Raw genomic sequence first — 25,931 nt, forward strand, 5'->3', positions numbered from 1 at the left:
AAGGAAGGAAGGAAGGAAGGAAGGAAGGAAGGAAGGAAGGAAGGAAGAATCCATTAGGAAATCGCTGTTTTCATAGAGCAGCTCTCAACAGCATTTCTCGCTGGCCAGCTGGACCTGCTCATTTACACACAAATCAATTATAAACTATTCTGGCAGCTGGAGCCTATCTGAGACTTCCTTTTCCCAAAGAAACAGAGTAGGAAGGTATGTGACTGCTTTCTGCACGAAGCTGCTGAAGAAGAGTTAAGAATCCAGCCCAAAATGAATATGCATGCGCACACTGTTTTTCTTCCAACTTAATCTCCAGCATGTTTCAGTCCTTTCTGTTATGTTCTTATGGTAACTGATTTGGATGCAGCACTGTGGTATTATGCAGATGAGTGTCTAGTATAACAGACTTTTCATGTGTGCATCCTCAGGCTGTCGAAAAGCAGTATCACACAGAAATAGTATCCCGTTGTGCTTTAAAAAACATATTAAAAGCAGATTAGGTATTTGTTATGTCATATATGCAGTTAATCTTACTTTACAAGAGATAAGTAGATGTTCTTCTAAGTCTCTCAATTTCACTATACTGAAAAAAGATATGTGGATAGTTTCATGAAACTAATAATTTGATCCAAAGAATTTCCACAAAATTTTAGTTTTAGCTCAATAGATGCTTTGATGCAAAAAATATGATCAGTAAAAACCTTTATAATAACATTAGGAAAAAATATTATTTTTAAATATTGCTTTATTGTGTACTGGATACCCAAATTTCAAACAATTCTAAATCAGCCGCAGAACAATAAAAAGTTTTTAAATGTCTGGTTTTCAGCATTTCTCAGGAATAGCATTTAACTCCTCAATTTCTGACATGTATGAGATGACACATTAGTCATTTGGATATATGAAGAAAAAACCCTTTCATTACATGCACAACCCAGCAAAAGGACCCTGATAAACTTAGAGACTCTCAGTGATACTGCATGCAGTAAGGACTTCAGTAAGCGCTGGTGGTGTGCTCCTGTGTCAACACCTTAAAAGTATTTGTACAAGCATATACTTTTACTGCAGGGACCAAAATGCTAATGTGTGGAAGAACAACTACCACTTGAGACAACTGTTACTCACAGTATTGACTGCAGCTTACTGAAATTAGCTCTGCTTCATTCCTTTCATTCCAAACCTTGCAAACAAGTCACATCATACATCTGCTCCTTTTAGGGCAGCATCTGATAAGATTATTTGATTATGCCTTCCTGCATCTTTTCTAGCTGCTTCCCCAGTGCCCAGATCACTTAAGAACTGACAGATGCAGAGCACAGCTTTTGTTCTGGTAAATGGTTATGTGTGGCTCTGGGCCTAGAATGAAAGTGAAAAAAAATCACACTTTTAAATTATTACATTTGGTTACTTTAAGAAAGAAGAAAGAAGAAAAAAGAAGAAAGAAGAAGAAGAAGAAGAAGAGAGGAATGAAAGGATAAAACTGAGAGAACAGAGTGACATAAAACAAAAAGAAATGAGCACAAATGCTGGGCACAGGCACAAAACAGTCCCATGCAGGGACAAGTCGTGCCCTTACTTTGTCAGTCCTTCAATGCAATATCATCAGCACTGCCTGCTTCTGGCAAGCTTGAAGCCAGCTCTGATGAATCACAGAAGAGAGCAATCAATGGAATGTTACACACTAGACATTCACAGGACGGGAAAAAATGGGCTTTACCACATTCCTTTAAAACTTTCTTCCTTCTCACTCCAGGCCACAGGGTGCAGATGATGTTGCTTCTAACCCTGGAATAACTCTACCTCCTGTCCTGCTCACTGTATGTCTGTCTCTTCCCAGTAGGGAACAGGAGACCTAGGCATTATCAGTCACAGGAGAAAACGAACAAAGAAAAAAGACAGGAATGCTGAAATGAACATGGCTTTGCCCCCCAGGTCATAACACAAATTAGGCCCTAGTGAATTATCAAAAAGCCATACACCTGAGGGGGCACTGTTATCTACAGTTCCAGGACCACCCCAAATTCTTGCCACCTTAAGACATAAAACAAAGTTCATGGTGATTTAGCAGTTCTACCCGACCTTCCAAAAGTCAGGAAGATCAACCAGTTCTAGGCTGCAGGCTGTATTTCCAGCACCAGCACTTGCACATGAATGTCAGCGAAGTGCAGAGCAAGGGAAAGTTCGTGATGTGCAAGGAACTGCAGATCATCATCATCTTGTATGTGCATGAGTGGGCACTTTCCTTCTTCAGGAAGACTTCCACTCCCCTGAACGCTGTCAGCTCAGAAAGAGTACCCATCAAAACTTTATGCAGCCCTTTCAACTTGGGTTGTTCAGTAATTACGATTTAATGTTTTCAGATTGCTCCATGGTAAGTTTAGGTTGGATATTAGGAAACACTTCTTTACAGATGGGGTTGTTAAACACTGGAATAGGCTCCCCAGGGAGGTGGTTGAGTCACCATCCCTGGATGTGTTTAAAAACCGTTTGGATGTGATGCTCAGGGACATGATTTAGAGGAGGGTTGTTAGTTAGGATAAGTATGTTTTAGGTCACGGTTGGACTTGGTGATCTTTAAGGTCTTTTCCAACCTGAGTGATTCTATGATTTTATGATTCTGTGACAAATCTCAATGCTTTTACTGTCATCTGTCAGGCAGAGAACTGTTATCACACTCATTTTAGTAATGAAGGAGTAGCACTTCTCCCCTTTGTGTCTCAGGAAAAACAAACAAACAAAACCTTAACTTATCTTCTAGGACAAAAAAATATGTGATATTCCATTCCTCTACTTTCAAAAGATATGTGAAGATTAAAGAAATGTTTCCATAAAAGCGTAGGTTACCTGTATCTCCTGCAAAAGACAGTTGGATTTAACTTCAGCTTTAACCCTTCCGACAAATATAAATGCAATAAAACACCGATCGCAGGTCTCTAAGCACGGGCTTAACCCCCAGCCCGCTACACACCCTCTTGGTAGGCGGTAACCCGCGGAGGAAAAGCAGCAGGGCTCAGGGTCGTGCTGTTCCAGGCAGGAAACGCGCGGTGGCAGTGCGGCCGCTTCATCCTCTCAGGGGTTTTGCTGACAGGCAGGAACGGGTTCGCTTTCTCTCAGCAGGGTTATTCAAGCGAACAGGCCAGCTGTAGAAACAACCCAGCTATTCCTGACTAGCCTGCACTTGCATACGACACCTCCAACCATGGTATCCAAAGCTCTGCATAAATAACAAAGACAAAAAAGTGCCGGGCGAATGACATTTCATTCTCCAGGTGATCCTAGAGATTTACATAGGAATTTTGTTTGTCTTTAAAATTAAGACTGTGTTGTTCGGCGCTTTCAAAGCTAAACAGAACACATCAATATTCATAATTAAACCAGTTTCCTCCAAGTTTTCTGAATTAATCTGTTTTCAGTGTGCCCTCAAAACCAGTTTGCTCTATCAGTCATTTTGCAGGGAGAGAGAGGAAGGAAGAGAAAGAAGTGTGAAAAGACCAACTACCACAGCTCTAACGTAAATGTTCTTTCTGGGGTACTGTTGTATGTGGTACTTTCCCCTGTAGCCACTGCATGCATCATAATTAAATCTCTTTTTCAAAAAACTTAAGACCAAGCATCCCTCACATGTTGCCTCACATTCAATGACAACACCAGCTACAGTGCTCTGATTCTACTAATGGCACTGATAAATTCTTCCGCTCTCAAAAAGCAAAAGTCAGCTTCAAAGAAGTGGTATTGGTGGAGCAGTTGGTTACATGGAATCTCATTATTTTCCTTGAGTAGAAAGTGCCTTAATTCATCTTTATTTCAGTTCTTGCCTAAGCATTTTTTCGAATGGCTAGGAAAGAAAATGTAGTGCCCCCTCAAAAGCAAATAAGCAAAAAACACACCACAAAAACCTTTCCATTTAGCATTTCAGAAGAAACCTGTCTCAGAAATCTCACTGAATATTCAGCAGCATTTGAAGACACACTCTAGGGGATTGTTTTCTAAATCCTGAACCTATTTGAAGTGTATTTTATGTATGAAACCAAATTAGTGTCAACTATAAAAACTGTGTTTGTCCTGAAACTCAGGAAAGGAGAAGAGGGCAAGAAAAAGGAGGAGGAAAGGAAATGTTTCACATTTTTAAACCTGTTTTTTAATCTCCTCAGCAGTTCTCTCTCATCTGTGCCTGCCTGTTCTAAACAACCAACTAGAACACAGTATCTATTATTTACTGGAGATGCCTTTGTGACTGTGTTGTACTAAGAGGGTCTAACAGTTTCTAGCATAGTTTACATTCCTTCTGAGCTGTGATGTGTCCTCCCCATTGTTTTTCCTGCCTTGTCCTTCCCATTCTTCCATTTTTTTATCCTTCCAGTTCTCTGTTACATTTTTAGACTTGCCCATTACAGTTCAGCCACATACCTTCAGCTTCTTCCTCTTCACGAATTCCTGTTTTCCTTTCCCAACAGGTACCCCACAGCTTATCTCCAGCCTCTCTGCTTCTGTATGTTACCTTAACGAGGAATGTGTCACTACAGCTCTCTTAACTAGTGAAACTATTTTTGTATATCCTGCAAAAATCCTGTGATACACTACATGAGAGCAAAGGGGATGACATTAACCAGACCAGTGACAAGCCAGGACAGAGCCCCCTCCTCTTCTTAAAGAAAAATGGGAGAGAGACAAAAAGTAAATCAAAGGCAAAAGGATTTTGCTGCTGCAAGTGGGACTTCTATGCATGGGGTCAGTACTTCCCCCAGCCTGATTTTTCTGGAAGTGAAAAGGGGCAGTTCCTTGCATTATTCTTAAGCAGGGATCATCGCAGTGCCAGTTTCCCTCCAGCCTCTCTGTGCCCTCACCATTGTACAACCATGCTGATTCATTTGGAGTCTCAATGGCTCTCTGAAACAGCAACAAGTGATGTTAAAAGCTATATTCATCTTTCATTTTCTTTTAGGAAAAACTTAAGCTTTTACATTTAGCTTCTTGGTGGTGTTTTGGTTTGGTTTGTTTTCAGTTTGTTTATTTGTTTTTATATCAAACAACTCTGGCCCTTCTATCTTGTTTTCTAACTGCAGTGTGACAGCCTGTGCTTTCCTGTTCACAAGGCTTTGCCTCCTCCTTTTAGATCCACGCAGTCACAGAGCTTGTTAAGCCAGCAGATCCACGTCATGTCCCAAGGTAGAGGAACAACTGAGGCCTCTGTGCTGCTCCTATTCCTCGAGCTCTGTTTCTGCTGCACAAAACCACTCCGGATGGTAAACACAGGCAGGTTTGCCTGTTGGTTCTTCTCCAGCCTTTAATTGCGGAATTCCCTCAGCACCCCTTCACAAAGAAACAGCAGAGTGCTTCCATTCAGCTCCCTGGGAAGTCTCAAGACAGTCTGGTGACCCCGCAGCAGGGAAACCTCCCTACACACACACTAACACTATCCCACCCAAAAGATTTTGCCTCACATCCGGAGACTGTGAAGCAGTTTCGCATCTTACGTGTCCAAATTGGAACAGACGCGTATGCAAAATGCGTGTTGTCTGTAAGCTATGTGTAAACCACATAAGTACTTCAATGCTAGTGTAAGATGTGTGAACGTACACGCGTTTAGAACATGTTCCCGTCTGTCAGCTTCTCCTCGGCTGTACGGCCTCGGGGCCGCTGTCGGCTGCCAAATTCACGGCCGGAGCCGTGGGCGGCTGGCTGACACCGCTCCGCGCTGCCTAAAGCTGGGCCGGGCCGCCACGCCGCGTCCCTCACCCCGGCGAGGGGAGGGGACGAGAGGAGCGGAGACCGTGCAGGAGGCAGGAAACAGGCGGGAGGCGGAGGGACGCGGCCGTGCCCGGCACCTGCGCGGCGGGCGGGGCAGGGCCTGGGGCCGCACTGAGCGCGGGGCGCGTCCCGCTCCGGCCCCTCCCGTCCTTCAGCAGCAGTCCGAGCTCCGGCGGTGGAGCGGCGGCGCAACAGGTTTCCGTGAGGCGCGGCCCCGGCCCCGTGCCGCCACCGCGCGCACCCATGGCCGGCCGCGGCCCCGGCGGCGACCAGGGCTACATCCGCACCGTGCTGGGCCAGCAGATACTGGGCGAGCTGGACAGCTCCAGCCTGGCGCTGCCCTCCGAGGCCGGCCTCAAGCTGTCGGGCGGGGAGGAGAAGGCGCTTCGGATCCACCGGCAGGTCCAGCAGACGCTGGCCAGGAAGAGCCGAGGCTCTCTGCACAACGGTGAGTGCTCGCCTGCGCCGTGCGTGGCTCTGGGCGTCCCGAGTCGCTGGGGCAGCCCCGGTGCGAGCCCCGGCTGCGGGGTTGTAGCAGCGCTGCTCTCTCACAGTGCCCGTCTCCGTAGAGGGAAGTTTCTCCCTCCCAGCTACTGCAACTTGTGAGACGCGGGAGTTGCTCGGGATTTACTGCTGCCGGAGAGATGGAGGGTGCCAGAGTTCTCCTCTGGTTGTGCTTGTTCCAGCAGCCTGGCCTTGTTTGCAGAATGAGCTGGGGAGTAGAGTCGGAAATGGCTTTCCTGGTTTCACCTCTAAGTAAAAGCAAATGTGCAAAAAGGAGGTTTGGCAAAGTACCTTTGAGAAAGGCGTGGATGGCAAACATTGAGCCCCACGGCACTCTGCAGAACCGGGCCCAAAATAAGTGATGAAAACTTTTAATCCTTCTAATCCTGTTTTCACTCAGATATTCCTGAGTTTAGACTGGAAAAGAGGAGACTCAGGAGAGACCTTATTGCTCTCTACAGCTGTCTGAATGGAGGGGAGCCTCTTCTCCCAGTTAACAGCAGCGGGACAAGAGTGCCTCCAAGTAGCACCAGAGGATGTTCAGGTTGGATGTTAGGAAGCATTTCTTCTCAGCAAGAGTGGTGCTGCAGTGGCACAGGCTGCCCAGGGAGGTGGTGGAGTCACCGACCCTGGGGTGTTCAGTAACTGTGTGGATGTGGCACTGAGGGATGTGGTCAGGGGGCATGGTGTGGATGGGTTGGTGGTTGGACTGGATGATCTCAGAGATAATTTCCAACCATAATGATTCTATAATTCTGTGATATGATATGATGGATTTACAGGTTTCCTTACACTTCTGACTTCCATCTGAAAAAGGCCTCACTGCTAAAAGAATCCAATGCAGATGCAGATATACTCTGACAAATGAGGCACACAAAGTTCACATAAACAGGTACCCACAGCTGCGCAGTATGCAGCTATCTATACCTGTAAGTCCCTAGCCTGGCAGCACTCCTCAGTAAGGTTTCTAAACAGTTTTTAGAGTAATTTCATTTCTTTTTTTCTCAATAGAGAGGCACAACGTGGAGAGGGCATTTTAAAGCATTGACTAACAAACGAAATGGTTTTGTGAATCTAACATCGTATATCTAAACAGTGATAAAACTATGAAGACAGAGTTCTCATCTTTCCAGCTCATCTTAACTTCTCTGAATGATTTAGGATAATTTTCTTTGTCTGCTTTGTTTTTATAAAGATCAAGTGTTTGAATACTTTGCATTTCTGAGGCTCCAAAACTAAGCTTCAAGATCAGACATGGCAAATATCGTTTTGTTAGATGGATTGTTTGTGCATGAAATGAACTTCTCTTCTTTCAAACATATTCTGGTGCCCAGCTCACCATGCAAATTTTGTTCCTATGCAAAGCTCAAAAAAAAAAAAAAAATGGAATCAGAATACATTTCATGTACTATATAAAAATACTTAGAATGCATATCAAATGCCTATAATACATTTAAAATGTCTTACCTGAAAAATATGTGTGTGTATGTCCCGTTGTGATTTTTTCATAGAAGACTTGCACAACATTTTACTATGCTTTGAAAGACATTTTTGAATGGAAACTACTTCTGAAAATATGCGCTATTTAACATGCAAAAAAGTACCCGCTTCACTGAACAGTACAGTTTTCAAGATGTATTAAGTATCTCATATTGTTTGGAGTTTCAAGGAAGAGAATAGTTTTTAAAGCATCAGATGAAGTTCCCTGTGATATAACTGTCCTATCTGTATTTCAGACTCTGTTCAGCAAGGTACTTACCACATACCTAACCAGAGCATTCACATGCATGCCTAAAATTAGCCAGGGACAGAACAAAGGGGTATGAAAAATGAGTGGCAGTAAAGGTCTTAGCAAGTGTCATCCATGCGTGCTGATTTTCCACTTACTATACTAGAATCTTTGAAGCCTCAAGAAGTACACTGTCAGGCAACATAATTTCTCCTTGAAGTTTCAGATTAAAGATTTGGCCTCCAACATTATCTTCAAGTGGAAAAACATATTTTTGCCTTCTACCTCCATCTTGCTTGCTGCTTTATGCCCTTACCTGCATACCCTATTAAGGATATCTTTACAGTTTTTTTATTTTATAATAGAAATTCAGATCATCACCAGATCTGTGAATTCCTCCTGCTGCAAAATTGTTGAAACTATGAACCGTCTCAACTCTTTTTAAAACATTCTCAAACATTGCTAGTGGCTTTCCAAGCAGTAGTTTAACAACAGCTGTAATTTTCCAGTTTGCTGCACCTTTGCAAATTAAAGATTATGTTGCACTGAAAAGCAGCCATGTGAAATTTCCTAATGTTTAAAAATGGAAATGTTACGGTAGAGAGTTCAGCCTTATTAAAAAAAAAAAGGCCCTTTATGTTAATGACTGGTGTTTGTTATTGTATTGACTATACCTTGTGCATTTCTGTTTATGATTCTACTTTCCTGTAATCTTGTTCAATTTGGACTTTGATTGGCTTTTTAAATTCATCAGTGGTATTTCTGTTTCTCTAGTGTAGTCTCTGGACCAAAGTCCTCCATCCTTTACATCCTTGCCAGTTTTGCTGTAACAGAGGACCACAGAATTTAGTAGTATGCCACACAAGATCAGATGGCTCGGTGATCTATGTAAAGATGCATCCTCTAACACATGGTTTTATAACTATGGAATGTTTATTTGAAAAGAGGGTTTAAACTTATATGATTTCTAAACCAACAGTGTTAGATAATTACAATCAGAACCCTATTTTTTCCTTACATTTCTTCACTTCTAAAATTCTTGATAGTAATTTTCTTTACCTTGCTTTAGGGATTTGTAGTTTTCTGACCATGCTTCATAGTGATTTTCTTTTTGTATCTTCGTGGAAAAGGGAAATAGAGAAAAATTGCCCTGTTGGTGACTTACACTTCTTATTGCCTTGCTTATTCCTCACTGCTAATTTTTGAGCCAGAAGGAAAAAAGTAAGTCTTACATTTGAGCATTTATGTGAATGTAATGACCAGTGAAGAGTAAAAAATGTTGGAATGTCACTTGGGACCAGGCATGCCCTGGCACTATGATGAAAAGGAATAGTCAAAAAGGTTCTTTCTTCTCTGCGTGACGTGGTTCAGAGAAGTTTTTGATGTGCTTTTCCTAAATGCCACTAGCTCAGTCCATTGTGAGTGGTGAAGTAAAAAAAGGATTAAAAGATGACAAACCAGGAACGCTACAAGTATCTGTCAAGGATATAATCTCCCTCCCACCCGAGAATTGATGGGCAAGAGATATTCAGCAGGTGGGCACTTAGTCTGTGTGAAAATACCACAGTCCTCAATAGACTTGTTTGCACAGGATATGGATTCGTTATGTCCGGCAGTAGAGGGTTTAAAGCCAAAATCTGGCTTTCACAGTAATCATTCAAGTACAAAGTGCTGAAAAAGACTCGCAACTGAGAGGTAACAATGCATATGATTCAAAAGGAATCCTACACCTAATTCCTTAACAGGTAATCATCTTTTTTGAACGTCATGTGTCTTCGAGATGTATCTTGTTGTTCTTTTCCAAGGGCAGGCACATAGGAGATTGATTTGTCTGCAGCGATAGCCAGCAATTAATGGGGAGGAACTTTCCAGGCCTTTAGAAATGTTGAACCAAACCACATAAGGGGGCTTCAAAAGAGCCACCATGAAGATGAATAGGACTGTTTTCTCAGTTAACTATTCAGTCTTCTTCCTGATAGTGTAATTATTTTGCCAGATCTCAAAATTTTATCATAGCTGTTGTGAAATTAGATGATTTCTGTACAGTTTTCATTTTGTGTGTGGAGGAGAGTGAAGAGCTTGAGTGTTCCTCCTCCACTGGCCACATCCATCGCGCCAGTGTTCTTGAGCTTCTTTAGTTCAGTCTGAACGAAGAAAGGGAGGCCATCACAAAAGGTTCCATTCAATTACCTACACATGACTGCTCTTTGAGATGCCTTTGAGATGCCTGTCTAATAAATTCACATTGGCTGACAGATGGGACATAGGGCCTGTAGGAAAGCCATCCGTTCCTTGACTGCTGGAAATCACATGCAGTCAAGCATCCTGATTTCATATTTTCTGGAGAGTTTCTATGAGGCTTAAAGCACTGATTCTCATAGTTAGAACATGTAAATTCCACAAATCCATAATATTTAAAAGAAAAAGAAGCATCCTTTGTGTCTTTTTCTTAACTGGTTCACTGAGTATAGAAGGACTCCCTGATGACTTTTGAATATGAGCAAATCTGAGAGGTGCAAAAAACATAAAATTTTGTGAAGTGGTGAAACCTTAGCTGGAGGAACTCTCTCTGACAGAAGCAAGTTTTGACTAGATGACCTATCCTGCATCTCATAACTAATGGAAAGGCACAGCATTTTAGTTTCCACTTTTTCTTTTAGCACACTTAGCTTCTGACACAAATAGACAGCCCATCTCACAATCTACATTTTATGTCTCCCTAATAAATCTTCGGGTAAAATGCTGACAGAATAGTTTATTGGTATGGTAAGAGCAAACAAACAAGAGGTACAAAAATGCAAAGTGAAATTCCTCAAGTTAACATTTACTATGTTTATCTCTGACTGAGAAAAATGTTTTGTTTACTGGTGGATGGTTTCACAGGGAGACTGAAGGTTAAAAAACAGAGGACTGCTTGAAGCCACTTAAAGCTGGAGATAACTGAGTGTTGCAATTCGTGGTTGAATGTGTTTTTGCTTTTACAAAGAGGGTAGCTGTTTACCCTATGCTGGTTCATGGACGGATTTATTGTTCTTATTTTATCAAGATTATTTTGTTTGTTTAATAAAGACGGAGAATTCAGAGTTAACTAAAACATGCCAAAATGACTCACTCAGGGGATCTTTATGTTTGAAGAAGATAAATAACAATAATTGCTCATTAAGGAGACTAGACAAAAAATACTAACTGTAAAGAAACAGTCCTGTTTCTAGAGTGTCTATTTAAAGGCTGATTATATGACAGTACTTTAATAGGTAGCAATGAATAAAGGTAATCTTTAAAAGGCAAACGTGGGCAGTATGGTAAGACATGATCTTACCAGGCACCTGAAATTGTATGTTAATTATATCATAAAAATGAGAGATTTATGTGAATTCTCAGATTTTATATGTCAGTGCAAATTGGCAGGAAATTTATGCAGTATGAAAATAACAGTCTCCTGATAACTGCTTTGTCATGTAGTTGGGTAACCCTTGGGCTGTGACAGCCTTATATGTCATGAAGGAATTAGTACAGTCCAAATGATGAGTTTGACTGGGCTGCATGACTCCACTCTCATTGATGCAAAGTTAGCATGAATATGTCTTAACAAATCACCTAGTACATGTTCAAATCTGTTTTGTATAGTCAAAGCACAAGAATTGGAAAGTATGATTAAATAGCTGGAAAATACCTCCATAAAACCTCAAATGATTGCATTAACTTACATATTATACACAAATTTGGATTTATCCAGGTAGATACATGCTAAAAAGAATCATTCACAAGTTGTTCCTGTTACATGAGTGTCTTGTTTCTTTTCACCAAGTTTTTACTGACTACATGCAGTAATGATGAAAGATGCAGTCATACTGAGGTTCCTAGGGATGCCCACATGCACCTAATTCATCCATGCGACTAATGGCACAAACCAAAAGCCTCAGCAGTTTGACACGGGTACACAAGCTGCTTTCAAAAATCTAGGCAGTCACTTGCCTGCTTGTTTTTGGTATCTGAATTCCTTTGTGCATATGGCTCCTAATGTTTAAAGAAGCAGAGACTTCCATCAGTTTGGCTAAGTTAATGATTTTCTTCTGCAGATTTATTTCCTTTAGTATCTCAGACAATATCTGCTATATTGAAAATTCATGGCCAGTTTCTTTATTAGTCATTGTCATCTTTTCAGCCTAAACTTCTGCAACCCACACTGACTCCATTTATGACAGATTTGAGGTATATCTTGCCTTTAGCTTTCAGCTTCTGTTTCACCTCTTTACACCTGTGTTTGTTATATTCCTGTACACAGATTCTCATAGTAACACTGCAATCTCATAAACAATTACTTCATCTGTATCTATTACAAAGCCTAAGGTAGTGAAGGAAATAATCACAGTGCACTGTTCCATTTTCAAAGCTGAGCTGTGGAAAGAATCTATCGAAGCAGATATACTGTGGGTCTTCTACATTATTTGTTGGATTAGTGAGCCTTACAGGTACAGTTTTAAAGCATCATTAAACTCCCCTTCTTTTTTAGCACCATACACCACGTACCTCCATAAGCCACAGAATGTGTTTGTGGACTCTTCATGTTCTTTGGGTGAAATAGTAAGATTAGTGCAGCACTGCTTGTTTCAGTATATTATCATTAAACTATTGCCTGAGGGAGAACAGACGTTAGCAGACAGCTATGATGTAAATAGTCCATATTCAGTTATTGTACTTCTTTAGCAATCGTGAAAACTGTGTCTCTAGGGCACTCAGGAACAAAAGTATACACATAAACCCAGTTTTCTCAGTTGTAATCTACAGCTGCAATATTTTAGCTTCAGTCATGCGTGCTGTGTTTGTTAGAGCGGGACTATCAGGTAAGACATGCATATTTAAAGTGGTTACAGTGAAATAAACATTCTCAGTAGCTGTAAGGCGATACACTTTCACAGTACTTAATCATTTGTCATTATCTGGGATATTAAAAATATCACCTTGCTGTGATAAAATGTTTTTTGTGGAGAAGATGAATAACAGTAAGACTTCTAAAAGATGACAAATATGTCTTAAGTAAAATAAAAGGGAAACTGAAAATATGAACCATGACCTCAGAATTATGTTTTGAATGTGCTACACTGAATGCAAACATCTTTCCATCTTATCCGTGCCTGATTTTCAGCTAATAAATATTATTGACAACATAGAATGAGCCACTTCCCTAGTACTGGAAATAGTCCTTTATAGTAATCCTGGATGTTGTTAAAATCTTACTAATACTAGTCTTTGTTTACAGGCAGTTTACACCGTGCTTCCAGTGTCCCAGAACGTGTGTATAACATGGGGATTGTTGAAAATGATTTTTCACCAAGATCTCAGTATGGTTTCTCATATTATCAGTCAAACCAGGTGAGGAAAACACAACAAACAGGAAACAAATGTATTACCATGCATAGTTTATTTATTTTATTAGCACAAATAATAGCATGTAGATGGTATTTCAAGGTTTGCATGCTTGCTTCTTCACATTTTAAAACCTGATTTCTAGAAAAGGAGGTTTTTGTAACTGAGTTAATGTTTTTTTTTCTCTTGTGACTTCTGAGCTCAGTGACTAAACTCAGCTCAGTATGATAAGCAGGCTTTCTGCAACCATCTTGGTTTTATGAGAAATGGCATAAGATTAGGAAATAAATTCATATTAGCACACCATTAATACAAAGGTTGTTACAAGTCAGACCTTTATCTCTCTCACCATGCTGCCAGTCAATCAGCACATGCATAGCCCAAAGTGGCCAGAAGCCACAATGCCATGCACACAGCAAAACAGTTAGAAGTTGCTGGAGGGAGTTCCATGATTCTGCAGCATAAAGAGTGACATGAATAGGGGCTGGGAATGTGGTGAAAGATGTTAGAGAATTAAGCATCCAAAGCCACAGCAAAACAGATTACGTTAGTTTCACAGTGACACATAGAGTGTTCCTTATCATTTTAAGCAGTCCTGCTGTAACCTGTTCTAGTATTATAAGAATTTCAGCAGTCCTCATAATACAATAATATTTCTAAGCTGTCTAATTACAGCTTCACTTCTTATTTTGACTTTCTTTGCTTGGGTTTGTGGCCTAAACGCTAAGGGAAGTAGTTGATTTTCTTCAAGGTTTTTGACTCTGCTCATAACCAGTTATTATATGGGAGCACTTATTATGTGGTTGTTCCCACAACAGTTTTCATGGAAGAAAGGGGAAAAAAAAAAAAGGAAATAGGACAATTTGTTCTGCCATGCAGCCATGCAAGCCAGAAAAATCCACAAGGTCTAGTATTTCATAAAGTATTCATTTCCTTACCTCAGTGAAGACATAAAAATATACTTGCATAATTCCTGCAGAATAAACAGATGTATCCAATGATCCTAGCCTCAGCCTATTAGATTCATCAATCATTTGTCCTTCAATTATCACCTTCAGTAACAACTCAACATTGAAGGAAAGGGGTTTTAATCAGTATCTGTTAAGCTCTAGCCCTTCAATTAATAACTTCTGTGTAACTTCACTTTTACCTTAAAAATACCTGGGATAATATAGTACTTAAATACAACTTGAAAATAAAATGTGTGGGGCTTTGGTTTACAGCTGGATGCTGCTACACTGGCTGATTAAAACAAAATAAAAAATTAAAGTATTGGCCATCACTCCTCTGTGTCAAGCAGATAGTCTACCAAGTTGATCTAGTTCTGGAAAGTCTTGAATAGTCCAATTAGACCATAACAGTTTAACAAAAAGGCAGAAAAAATGGGGAGAACCCATACGTCATCTGAACAGTAAAGAGTTTGAAGACACATCCTACAAACAGCAGTTGAAGGAATTGAGTTTATTGAGTTAAGAGAAAACTGGAAAACAAGAGGATAACAAATTATCATTCTCACGCACCAGAATTAAAATAATCATTTTTTGCTTCCTTGCAATGTTATGGGATCTTCTTCATTTTTAAGAAGAGGCCAGACAAACAGTGAAGGAAATCTCTTTTTTTTTTAGTAGGTGCTACCACGAAGTGAACAGGAGAGATAAATAACCTCTCAGTTTTCTTTCTAGCTGTACATTGTAACAATATACAATAATTTTATTATATTATTTTAGTATCTGACTGATAAATTATCTTCTATCAGACAGCCTTGAATTTCATTTCAGTAGCTGATGTGAATGTTAATCCTCAAGGAGTTTGAAACTGAAACTAAAATCTCCATTAACAAGCAGACTTCTCTCTACCAAGTGTAACTGATTCCTCTTTTGAGTTAATGAGGGCAGATTAGACTCGTCTCCTAATATTTACATCATACTTGTTCCTATGTTTGTAATGCAGATATGAAGAAGCGTTGCAGAATCTCATTTAATATCCAGTTTTAGTAATGTTCAAATTTTGTTTTCTTATTCTTATAGTAGACCTTAACATTTTTATCTTTTCTGGTTTGGTTTCTTTGCTGTTAATCCTAAATGCGATGCTCTTACCATGATTGCTTTTCTCTTATGCACTCTTGGACAGGTTGCGTCGCCATCCTCTTACACAAATGGCTGGGGGACAAGAACTGCTTACAGGGCAATGGAAGAAAGAGCTCAAAGACAACCTCTGAGGAGATTAGAGGTTTCACCCCAACGAGGTCCCAAAAGATTGGCATATGTGTCCAATGATTTTCACTATGACAGAGTGTTTTCAACTGGATTCTCCCCACGGCATGGAAATTACAGGAGATCCAATGGGACTGTCCCACCAAGATATGCTCGGTCTGAGATTGTTGGTTACACAATTCGTGATACAGTGAGCAAGGGAAACTCTCTTAAAAGACACTCCCATTTGGGGGCTATTACTGACACCATCCCTGATAGTGTCCCTCTTAGCCGCCCTGTACAGAGGTACCATCAAGCAGGCAACAGTCGCAGTATGACCAACCTTTTAGAAAAAGAAAACTACCTGACTTCAGGCAGTGCAATGGGACAAGTGAGATCACCAACCGCTTCCCATTTTGGATCTCAGAACAGGCAATCTTTAAGGTCCAGCTGGCACCAAACTACTCTCAGAAGCACACAGACCAGGAGGGAAGCTTCCCAGCCAGCTTCAGTAATCACTGTTGCTGCAGAACCAGATGGTAAGAGGATGACACTGACAGCCGCTATGGCAGCAGCGGGGAGAAACAGTTTCCTGCAGAGTGAACAAGCCACCATCAATGGATCTCAGCTAGGGTAAGCCCAACAAAGAATTCTTGCCTCAATGTCATAAGTAAAAAGAACAGATTTGTTTGAGAAAGGAAAGTAAACTGACTGCTAACACGGTGTAAAAATCCACTTCTAGTGCAACAGAGAAAAGGGAGGGAAAAAGTGTGTGTTTATATATACTACAGGGTCCACACTGCTCGCTCAGGCTTGGGACCACCTTTTGCTAAGAGGTAATCATACATCTAAGGAGACATGGAGTAGATGCTGAGAAGTTTACAACCTAAATAACAATACAGTGTAATGTATTGGCAAATATTGGGCTCCTAAGAAACCAGGTAACTTCATCACAGACAGCTATTTTGATATTCAATCTTTTGTACAAGCAGTCTTGGTTGTTCTTTTGTAGGTACAGACATTGGAATCTAGTTGTCTGCTTGCAGAAATGTCAGCCAAAATTTTTTGTGCCTTCAGATGTAAACATTTATCTTCAGTCATGATTTGCTTGGGACCATGCTGAACTCCGTGTGGTAGATTCGCGACCTAATGGAAATCTATTTGACAGTGTAGCTGCTTAAGTGCCAATTTTTCAGCTTAACTTCTGCTGGAAGCTACAGATGAAAATGATTTGAAGTGCTTTTGAAAGTTTCTGAAGTCCCTTTTGCAAATCTTTACAGATTTCATTTATCTCAGTACTTTTATTTCATTTACTCGTATGTAATTTATTTAATTTTCAAATAAACTAGTTTTACTTTGGATTCAGAGCTAGTTTTTGTGGAGAATGTGGGGGCTTTTTAGTTTACTCAGAGTTTAATAAGGCTTCTGTAAAATATAACAACAGCTTATCTTAGTGAGAGGCTGGTGAATATCAGTGTGCAAGATAATTCCCCAGGAGAACTGGATCACTAGACTCTTACAAGGGATAAAACTATAGTCATTTTACTGACCAAGGTTGATGTTTATTATCTTATGCAATGACATGTAATAATGTATGTGGATATCATACACTTTCCAGATGTCTAAAATACGTGTTTAATAGGATGCACTGCAATTCTCATTGCTGCACAGGCTTAACACTGAAGTCTTGCATTGGTTATAGTACATTTTAGTTCATCCACTTCCAGGTACTGTACAATTTAATGCAGAAGTATTTAAAACATAATAGACCAAATTTTGCGTTGGAGTATACGCTGCTGTCACATTAGAGATATTTCACCTTAGTTCATCATTCCACCAGAAGTACAGTTCTTCCATCAAGACTTCTCAGTCTAAAATGTTATTAATGACTTTTGCATTTCTTGTCATTTCCCATTCTTTTTGATTTTAAGGTTGCATTATGTGATGTATTGCTCTCTTATCTGTTGCTCCTTTAATAATGGAAAGGACAAGAAAAGATTAGCTCATTTTCAAAGCAATTTGATTTTTCCATAAATTCACACTTTTTAATGCAAATCACAATGTAGGACTTTCCAAGGGTAAGGCTTAATAATTAAGAGGATGTAAAATAGTTTTGGAAGATCAAGAAGAAGCCTTGGACTACCTCTGTACAGAATTTAAAATTACATATATAATACAGAAAGGCATTTGCAGACTTTCCTTAGAAGAATAGCTCGTGCTGTGAAGTCAGAGTAGAAGAAACAGAATATAGAGATGCTATCTCTGCATCTTCTGGTAGAGAGGAACAGTTAAAAACTTTCTAATATCCTCATAATTAAGATGAGGCCACAACTTGTCAAATCATTGTTCTGTTTAACAACCATTCCTTGAACATCCTTCCATTTGTCATCAGCTAATTAGCCACGTGGCTTTTAGGTTTGCCTGTAACTGTTTTGAGGATAGGATAGAATAATTTCATCAAATTCTATTTTGACAAAAGTTGGGGTGCTGCAATTTGTAGAATACTTTTGAGAGTGAAAGATTATGTTATTGTCAGATAAAACCAGTGAATGCAAAGGTTATTTTCATCCAGTGGAAAGCAGTCCTACTCTGGCAGCATGCAACATGAGAGAGAGATTCTGGCTACTGCTTTTGGAGGAGCATTACCCTCTTGTAGGAGTCAAAGGGCTGTAAAGTTATTACAGTGACTAACATGCAGGTAAGCTTTCTTGCCTGTGCATAACATATGGCCATGAAAACCTTGTTAGTTTAAGAAGACTGGCTAAAACCCATGATTGAAAAGCCTGTTTTTTCTGTTCCTCTTTGAAGAGACTAAGAACAAGAAACATGATCTACCTTTTTTCCACTACTCACTGGTGATGATTTTTAAGTAGGTTTCTGAACAGTGTATCCAACTTGTAATGAGAAGTAATTTAATAGCTACTTTATTTTAAATCAGAGCTGAAGTAAGTGAAAATCTGGAAGATGTAAGCATTGTCAGAGTAGAGCCCAGAACACTATCTGCATTCTGATTTAACCTCTCCATTGACATTGTCAACAAGCTGTCCCCTTCATTTCATATTTATCTTGCACAAGCTTATGTCAGCATCTGTATAGGTAGCATATTTGCTCAAAGCACCAACAGAGAGGAGGGTGAAAATAACATGATTTATACTAAATGGAAATGTAAAGGCAAGTGGAAACCTCAAGGCACTGGAATACAATTTCATCTGGAACAGGTGCATCAAAATTGTTCTTCATCTCTTAATTGTTCTTGCAGCCATACTAATTGTGTTCTGCCCTGTGATTTATAAGGTAGATAGAGGAAACAAAAATCAAACACAATTCTTTTTTTTCTTTTTTTGTGTCGGAGCTCAGAATTTTGTCATAAATATCTTGGTCTGATTGAATGCATTTGTGGAAAGATCATCTGTGAGAGTTCTTCCTGATTTCTGCATACCTGATTTCTGCTTCCCTACCTAACCCCTCCACCACTTGTTCAGGGCAAGCCTATGCTTCCAAGTTTTCACTCCTGCTAGTCTGTCACTGAGATAGAGATGAACAGAGATGAAGAACCCAGTGACTCCTGGTGCAGTCCACAGACATATGCTATAGTAGTGTTTCTTTTCTTTATGTTAAAACATTTCTAATCTGAGCATGATTTATTATTCAACATCTCCTCTTAGTCGATTTTATTTTCCAAACACTTGTTTTACCAAAGAAATGAATTGTATCACAGTTTCTAATTTTAAATGTACTTAAATGATTATCATGAAATGTACTCCCTTCACCATGGTTCACAAAATGCCTATTTGGCCCTGTTTGTACAGTCCCTGATCTGGTTCTATAAACTATTTTTGTTAAAAAAATACATTTATTTCCTTCTGAGTGGGGTGTTTGAAACCAGTACATCTTGCCTATCCTAGGACTAATGCACCTGATAGTACCATGAATTGCTTTGTTTCCTTTATTAGGAAGGAATGGGAGTGATGACCTATTTCCAATTTTGGTATGGTTCTCTAACATAATAGTTACTGAAGCTAACATATTGGCAATTAAGAAGAAAATGGACACGCATATTTTTAATCCTATCAGATGTGATGTGCTTACTTAATTTAATGAGTGGTTTTATTTCCTTTTGCTTGAAAAAGTCTTTGGCCATTTGTTTTAAACTAAAGCAACATCTGCACGTTTAAAGAAAGTGAGGGACTGAACTCTGCATTTACATAGACTGAGATGTGAAAATCTGAAGAAAGGCATGAAAACAAACAGAAAAAAATTACAGTCACATTGCTGAGAAAAACATCAAGATATCTTCATAAAAGTCACAATGTAACTCGGCTTTGGCCCTCCTTGATTAATCCTTCCACCTGCTGATGTTTCCATATTGTCTTTATAATTTCAAGCATGACTTGTTTTGTCCAGAATGTCTCATTGCTGCAATAATTCAATTTATGATTTGCTTGTTCCCCAGAGTATCAATATCTCCTAAAACATTTACAATATTGGTAAGGAAACAGATTTCTAAGAAAAGCTAATTAAAAAATGAATAGCCTGCTGTTATAACGTAGTTCACAGGCTAAACGATTTTTCTAGTCTCTCTTCACTGTATTTTCTCTAATTATACTTTTAAGGAGCCCAGAAGTAGAGATGACTCTAGAGCGTGCAGTGAGCATCTTGAAGAGTGAAAATACACAGTCAACACCTAGGATACTTGCTGCAGTGACTTTCATACAGCACGAATGCTTCCAGAAAGCAGAAGCCAGAAGAAAAGTAAGTGATTGCTTTTATACAAGTTTTAGTCAGAACAAATAACTGTACTGTACCAACACGAGAAAGAGCATTCCAAGAAACACTGCAGGATACTGATGTTGAATATTTTCCCTTAAATATGCTGATGCTTTTTGCAGCAGGTAATCAATAGAGTAACACTGGTCAGTGCTACCAAAAGTTCGGTCTTCAGCATTTTGTGATAGGAAACATGGAAATGGAGAGTAAGAAGAGACATCAACCATTTGCAATTGCAGGTGTTTCTGATCAACTTTTTAAAAAAGGACACCACAAGCTCCCAAGGACAATCAAGAAGATTTACTGTATCCATACCAGTTATTTGTAAAGTATAATTAAATCTCTCTTTGCAAACTAAGTTCATTAGTTTCTATCTTATCTTGATGGATATGGAAAAAAATTTCTATTCTTCTGTCCCTTTTATAATGATTTTTTGTATGATTTAAGGCTGCTAAACTGCTTTTTTCAGAGTAAAATGAAAATAATTCTTTCAGCCTTTATTCTGCACTGTGTGATGGTTGTTTATTTTATTTTAACCATTTTAAATCATTTGTTTTAAATTTCTTTGTTCCGTAATTTGCCCAGTATTACTTATATGTAATCTCTGTCTTAGCTCAGTATTCATGTATATGCAGTCCAGTTCAGCCAAACATCCCTCAGTCCTTTAGTAAATATGACTTGCTTCACAGTGGGTCAGACTGTTTCAGGAAAAAAAACACCTGTGTAATTAGCAGCTTTAACTTCAGTTTTAGAACGGAGCTTCAGAACTGAATGTTTGAGGGTGATTTATCATTCAGAACTCTCCAAAGCAGCTTCCTTGAAAATCAACTGGATGAGTTTAAAAAATTCAAATTGTATCAGTCAGCCTGAAGCCCTGTTTGGGTTTGCTGTCTGTCTCACATACTCTAGCTGAGCTTTGTATTTGGTGCCCATCAGACCTTTTCTTGTTCTCTTGTTTGCATGTTCAGCATGAGTTCTTTTTCTCTTAATGCTTTGTTTCCTGTTACCTGATAGTTTGTAATTCTAGTGGGTCTAGTGGCTTTTTTTTTTTTTTTTTTTTGCTTTTAAACGTGTGGTCTTACAGTATTTTGGTGGACTTTGTTTACCAGAGAGTAAGACAGGTGTCAATCAACAACTTTTGTAAATTCTTCTCTGCACATGGGGTCCAAATAACACTACTTACCTTGTAACAGCTGCAACTAAACTTCAAACTACCAACAGAAAGTCTGCATAAATCTTTACAATAAAAAACAAACAAGCAAAAAAAACCCTATCTGTGTATCTGTGTCAAACTGACTTATCTACTGAAATAAAACGGTCAGATGTGCCTTCAAAGTGTTTTAGGCTCCATTTACCTTTAGATACAGATTTCTGTATTTATTTCCATTAGAACATAGATGGTTGTTGGGTGAAAGCAAAATAGATTGTCGGCAATGCCATAGCAAGAAACTGTGCCTTTTGTATAACAGAATCAGGGAAAGGTGGACATTCAGTGTAGTTTGTCAGGGCATGAAGAACAAAAGGCTTTGTTGTAGTTCACTTCTTCCAGTTCCCAAAACCTGTCAGTCATATTGAATTCCTCTTATCGTTAAGCTCTGGACTGCTCAAAACAGTTGTATTAGGTTTCTGAGTCTTCCACATGCTGTCAGTTCTACACAAGTATGTGTTTGTCCACAAAATCACATGGCATTTTCAGATGCTGGAGGAAGCAGTCCTTAATGTTACATGAAAGTAAGGTATTTTCTATAGTAAACTCATTCCTAAATGAGCCAAGGCTTGCTTATACCACATCACAGCTCATGCTGAATTTATCATTTGCTACAACATGTAGAACTTGGAAACTATTTGTTTCCTCCTTATAGCTGCTGTAAAATAACATCTTAATTCTTCATTCATTTGGGGCCAAAACCCTATTTTCTGAAAATTAGACACTGAAGAGTAGTCTTTGTTACATGTGGGATTCAGTGGTTGACTAGCTTACATTTAATTGTTTACATTTTGAAGTTAGCTATTCTTTTCTCAGTATGCCACAGATAAGTACTAAGTAAAATGCATTTTTACTTAATATGCATTCACCACATGTACAGAAGTTGACAGGGAAAAATATTATTTTCCCACCAGTCTGGCTTCTGAGAAAGAAAAAAACAATTTGGCACATCAGGAGCGCATTACATCCAGAAATCTCAAAGCAGTTTATGAATGTTCCAGAGTTAAATCTCAAATATCCATCTCACCAACATAGAAGCTAAAATACAGAGCAATTGAATGTCTTGTCAGAAAGTCAAATCTGTGGCAGAGCTGGAAGTGATTTAGTTTCATTCTCTTGCATTAATTACTAAAATATGATGCCTCCCTCCCTTAGTTATGGATTTAACTATGAGTCATACAAAAGCCCCGAGGTTAGCATCATGCCCAAGTGATTAATGCTCTATGCTTTAAGTGTTTCAAATGAGAAAATGAAAAAAAAAAAAAAAAGACCCTACAACAATGCTTAAACTTTTGTCAAGGGAGAGGTGGAGTGGAAGAATTTGTCATTATCATTATCTAACCATTCTCTGCTGTTTTCTTTTCTTCACAGGTTTTCTCCCTTGGTGGTATCCCCAGACTTATACAGCTTCTTGATGTTCAGAACGAGGATATTCAGCGAGCAGTGTGTGGTGCTTTGAGAAACTTGGTGTTTGAAGACAATGACAACAAACTGGAAGTGTCAGAGCAGAAAGGGATCCCTGTCTTGCTCCATTTACTCCAATATACCAAGGATGTAGAAACTAAAAAGCAAATAACAGGTAGTGTTTTCTGTTCATTCTGTTCATTCGTTCATGAAGTGCTCTAAGTAATACATAGGTGCCCAATTCCTTAGTTAGGCAAGTGTTTGGTGACTAATACAAGAGCACTGTCACCTATTCTAAATTCTTCTCTTAAGGTAAGATTATTCATTACTCAAGACCAACAGCAAGAACAGACGAGGAACTGCAACTTTCCCTCTCAAAGCTTCTTCAGAAAAGACGTGTCTGCGTGTTTGTGGAATGAACTTTCTTAACATTCTAGAAAAGAATAGCAAATTCTGTCAAACCATGTTGATGAACATTGCTCTCAGCAGTCCCATAGATGCCTGGAACCATACTTTTTGCCCTCAACAGCAGCTTAGCCCTTTCTGTGGTTCTGGGAGTTCCCTTCTGGAGTCTGTGTTGGATCTGTCCCCCAGAACTGTCAAGCATTGGGTAAAGAGTGCAGTTGCACTGCTTCTTTATTTAAATTCACACACTTGTAGCTGTTTGTACCCCAGAATCTATCTTCTCAGATGGGTGACAAGAAAACACTACCACAGGCACATCATGCTTCGTGTGCAAGAGAGAGAATTGCTTTACAACCATTTGATTGTAAAGATAATAGGACACAATCAGTCGAGGACCTACATTTATAAATCAGTTTTTGTGAGGGTTATATCCTCATCCTTTTGGTTCCATCTTCCATGAGGAACTCTTAAAAATGAGTATGGCCCATTGAGATTTTGGAGGAAGAGCCCTTTGGAAGAGAAACCCCATATTACATCTCTTGTGCATCACTGTAGCATTAGGAATGCTGGGGGGAAATGGTTACCACTTCTCACAAGAAAACTGTGATTACTGCCCTGTTAGTTTTGCAGCAACTAGTTAAGAAATGCCTACTCCTTCATCCCTGCCCTCCTGTTTGGAGGAAATCAGCTACTTGTGACCCACATTCATTTTAGTATGCAAGGGAAGAGCTGGCTTATATTATATAACTATAAGAAAATATTATGAATGAATGAATGGGGATATACTTTAAGTGTTCTTTAAAGGCAACAGGAACAGAAGCTATTAAAATAACAGAGCTTAAAAAGATACAGGTGTCAAGCAGCCCTGCCTTGAAGCAAATGCATGTTGAGACCTTCTGTAATTCTGCATTCTTCAAAGTATTTGAACTGTACTCCCTAAGCTGTAGAACAAAGTTTTGTATTGTTGGCTCTTTTGGCAGTGTTCTATTGCTATGCATCTTTCAAATGTCTTAGAGTTTTTCACATTCATCACATACAGAATTGGGTCATTAAGTAGTTTATTGCATAGTGCATTGTCTCTTTGTGCATTTACACACCAGAGAGGGGAGCAGTGATAAAGACAACACAGTGAACAGGAAGCTTTGCTTATTTCTTGCTTGCCATTTCATCATTTCTTATAGGACCTCTGACTGTTCTTGCAGGAGGACTTATATGGATATAGGCACTTTGAATGTTACTTTCCCTTCATCCATGGAAATGGATGGAGAGGTACCTTTTTTTCTGCAATTACTGCTGTCATTGAGCATGACCTTTATGTATGAAGCACTCAAGACACCAACAAAATATTTAAATAGTATTGAGCAGGCTGTTTTGGCTATCATAAGCCAAAATATTCTGATGTAATTTCATGCCTATAAGATGCAAAGCATGGCTTTAAAAATAAAAGACAGGAGAAAAACTCTGCTATGTTCTAGACCAAATGTGCAGTCAGGAAGAAGTACAGTGGGTCTCTTGGTGAAAATGGCACTACAGCAGATTTTCTGTCATTACTTGAGAAATTCTTCAGGCTTCCTAGGAAGCTGCAAGGAGACCACAGATTGGAGGGCAGCCTTGTTGAATGGTTTTCTCTGATGATTTTCTCAATGTTGCTTCCAGCCACATTTCTTTCCCACCCCTTGACGACAGGCAAGGAGCAGGCTGCAGACAGCAAGTAGGCAATCATTGTTAATCATGTGCTTACTGAAGTGCATATACTTCCAGATGCTCTTGGCATGTACAGTGATATTTAAGAAACACTGGAATTACAATCCTCTAAGGGCTGTCAGAAGGCTTTTCCAAGCCAGTGCAAACCTCTGAGTGGGTAAACCCCACTGAACAGCAGTTTCCTTGGATAGTTGGTAACTCACCTGCAAATTTTGTTGCCTGTTTATTGCCTTTGTCTTCTCTTGAGACTAGAAGAATATCATAGCTATGCATGCAATTGCACAACAGTATTATAACAATATGCTTCCAGGAAAATATAGATGTAGCGTCTTAGAGATTCATTACCTGTCTTTCCACATCATACCTATTAGTTGCCTATAAATTAAAGACTTCCAAAAATATGGTATGATAACTAGCTGAATGTCTTCCCCAGTTAGATCAGTAAAATGATCTTGGTATGTGATAATAACATGCTAAAGTCTCGTGAGAGATTCCTGTCCAAGGATAGAAAGCATGCGATACTCATTAATAAAAAGTATTAATAAAGATGTCTAAGCTCAGAAGATGGAAGCTTTTTGTTTCCACTACTGTGTAGGAAGCCTGGCCTTTAAAAAATAAGCAATATGATCTTATACTTCAGCCTTAGAAGCTTATCTTTAAGGTCAGTGGCTAATTAGTAGCAGCAGAGTTGATACCAGTGTGCCTCTGCCCAATAGTAAGCTATATCATATTCAGTATACCTCAAAGAATATTTTAAAGACCTGTGTTTTCTTCTGGCCTGGCTTTTCCTCCTGTTCTCTCTTTCACTATAAAGAGAAGATCTCAAGATCAAAAATCTGACTCCTTTGTGTTGACTCCATCATATGTATGAACCTGCAGCTTCTCTTCACTGTGTATGCTCCCATGTGAACGT

At 39.3% G+C, this 25,931-nt stretch overlaps 1 protein-coding gene and 1 long non-coding RNA gene across 9 annotated transcripts in view; one reads left to right on the forward strand and one right to left on the reverse strand.

Moving 5' to 3' along the window:
• LOC122189962 overlaps window positions 1–5,654 on the reverse strand; it is a 19,540-nt gene extending 13,886 nt beyond the window's left edge. For 2 of the 8 annotated variants that reach the window (XR_006182049.1, XR_006182044.1), the window contains exons 1-2: window positions 4,399–5,654; window positions 2,836–3,205 (exon numbers count right to left, since the gene is read on the reverse strand). This is a non-coding gene — a long non-coding RNA (uncharacterized LOC122189962). The remainder of the gene's footprint in view (window positions 1–2,835; window positions 3,206–4,398) is intronic. The other 6 variants (XR_006182050.1, XR_006182048.1, XR_006182046.1 and 3 more) reach the window with 5 other exon arrangements.
• PKP2 (plakophilin 2) overlaps window positions 5,487–25,931 on the forward strand; it is a 42,143-nt gene continuing 21,698 nt past the window's right edge. The window contains 6 exon segments of the mRNA XM_042889529.1: window positions 5,487–5,774; window positions 5,776–6,187; window positions 13,233–13,345; window positions 15,470–16,164; window positions 20,145–20,283; window positions 22,877–23,084. Of these exon segments, the coding sequence (XP_042745463.1) occupies window positions 5,517–5,774; window positions 5,776–6,187; window positions 13,233–13,345; window positions 15,470–16,164; window positions 20,145–20,283; window positions 22,877–23,084 (1,825 nt within the window). The 5' untranslated portion in view covers window positions 5,487–5,516.

The sequence above is a fragment of the Lagopus leucura genome, unplaced genomic scaffold (assembly GCF_019238085.1).
Source record: "Lagopus leucura isolate 7727_CA_CO unplaced genomic scaffold, USGS_WTPT01 Super-Scaffold_100159, whole genome shotgun sequence".
Taxonomy (NCBI): domain Eukaryota; kingdom Metazoa; phylum Chordata; class Aves; order Galliformes; family Phasianidae; genus Lagopus; species Lagopus leucura.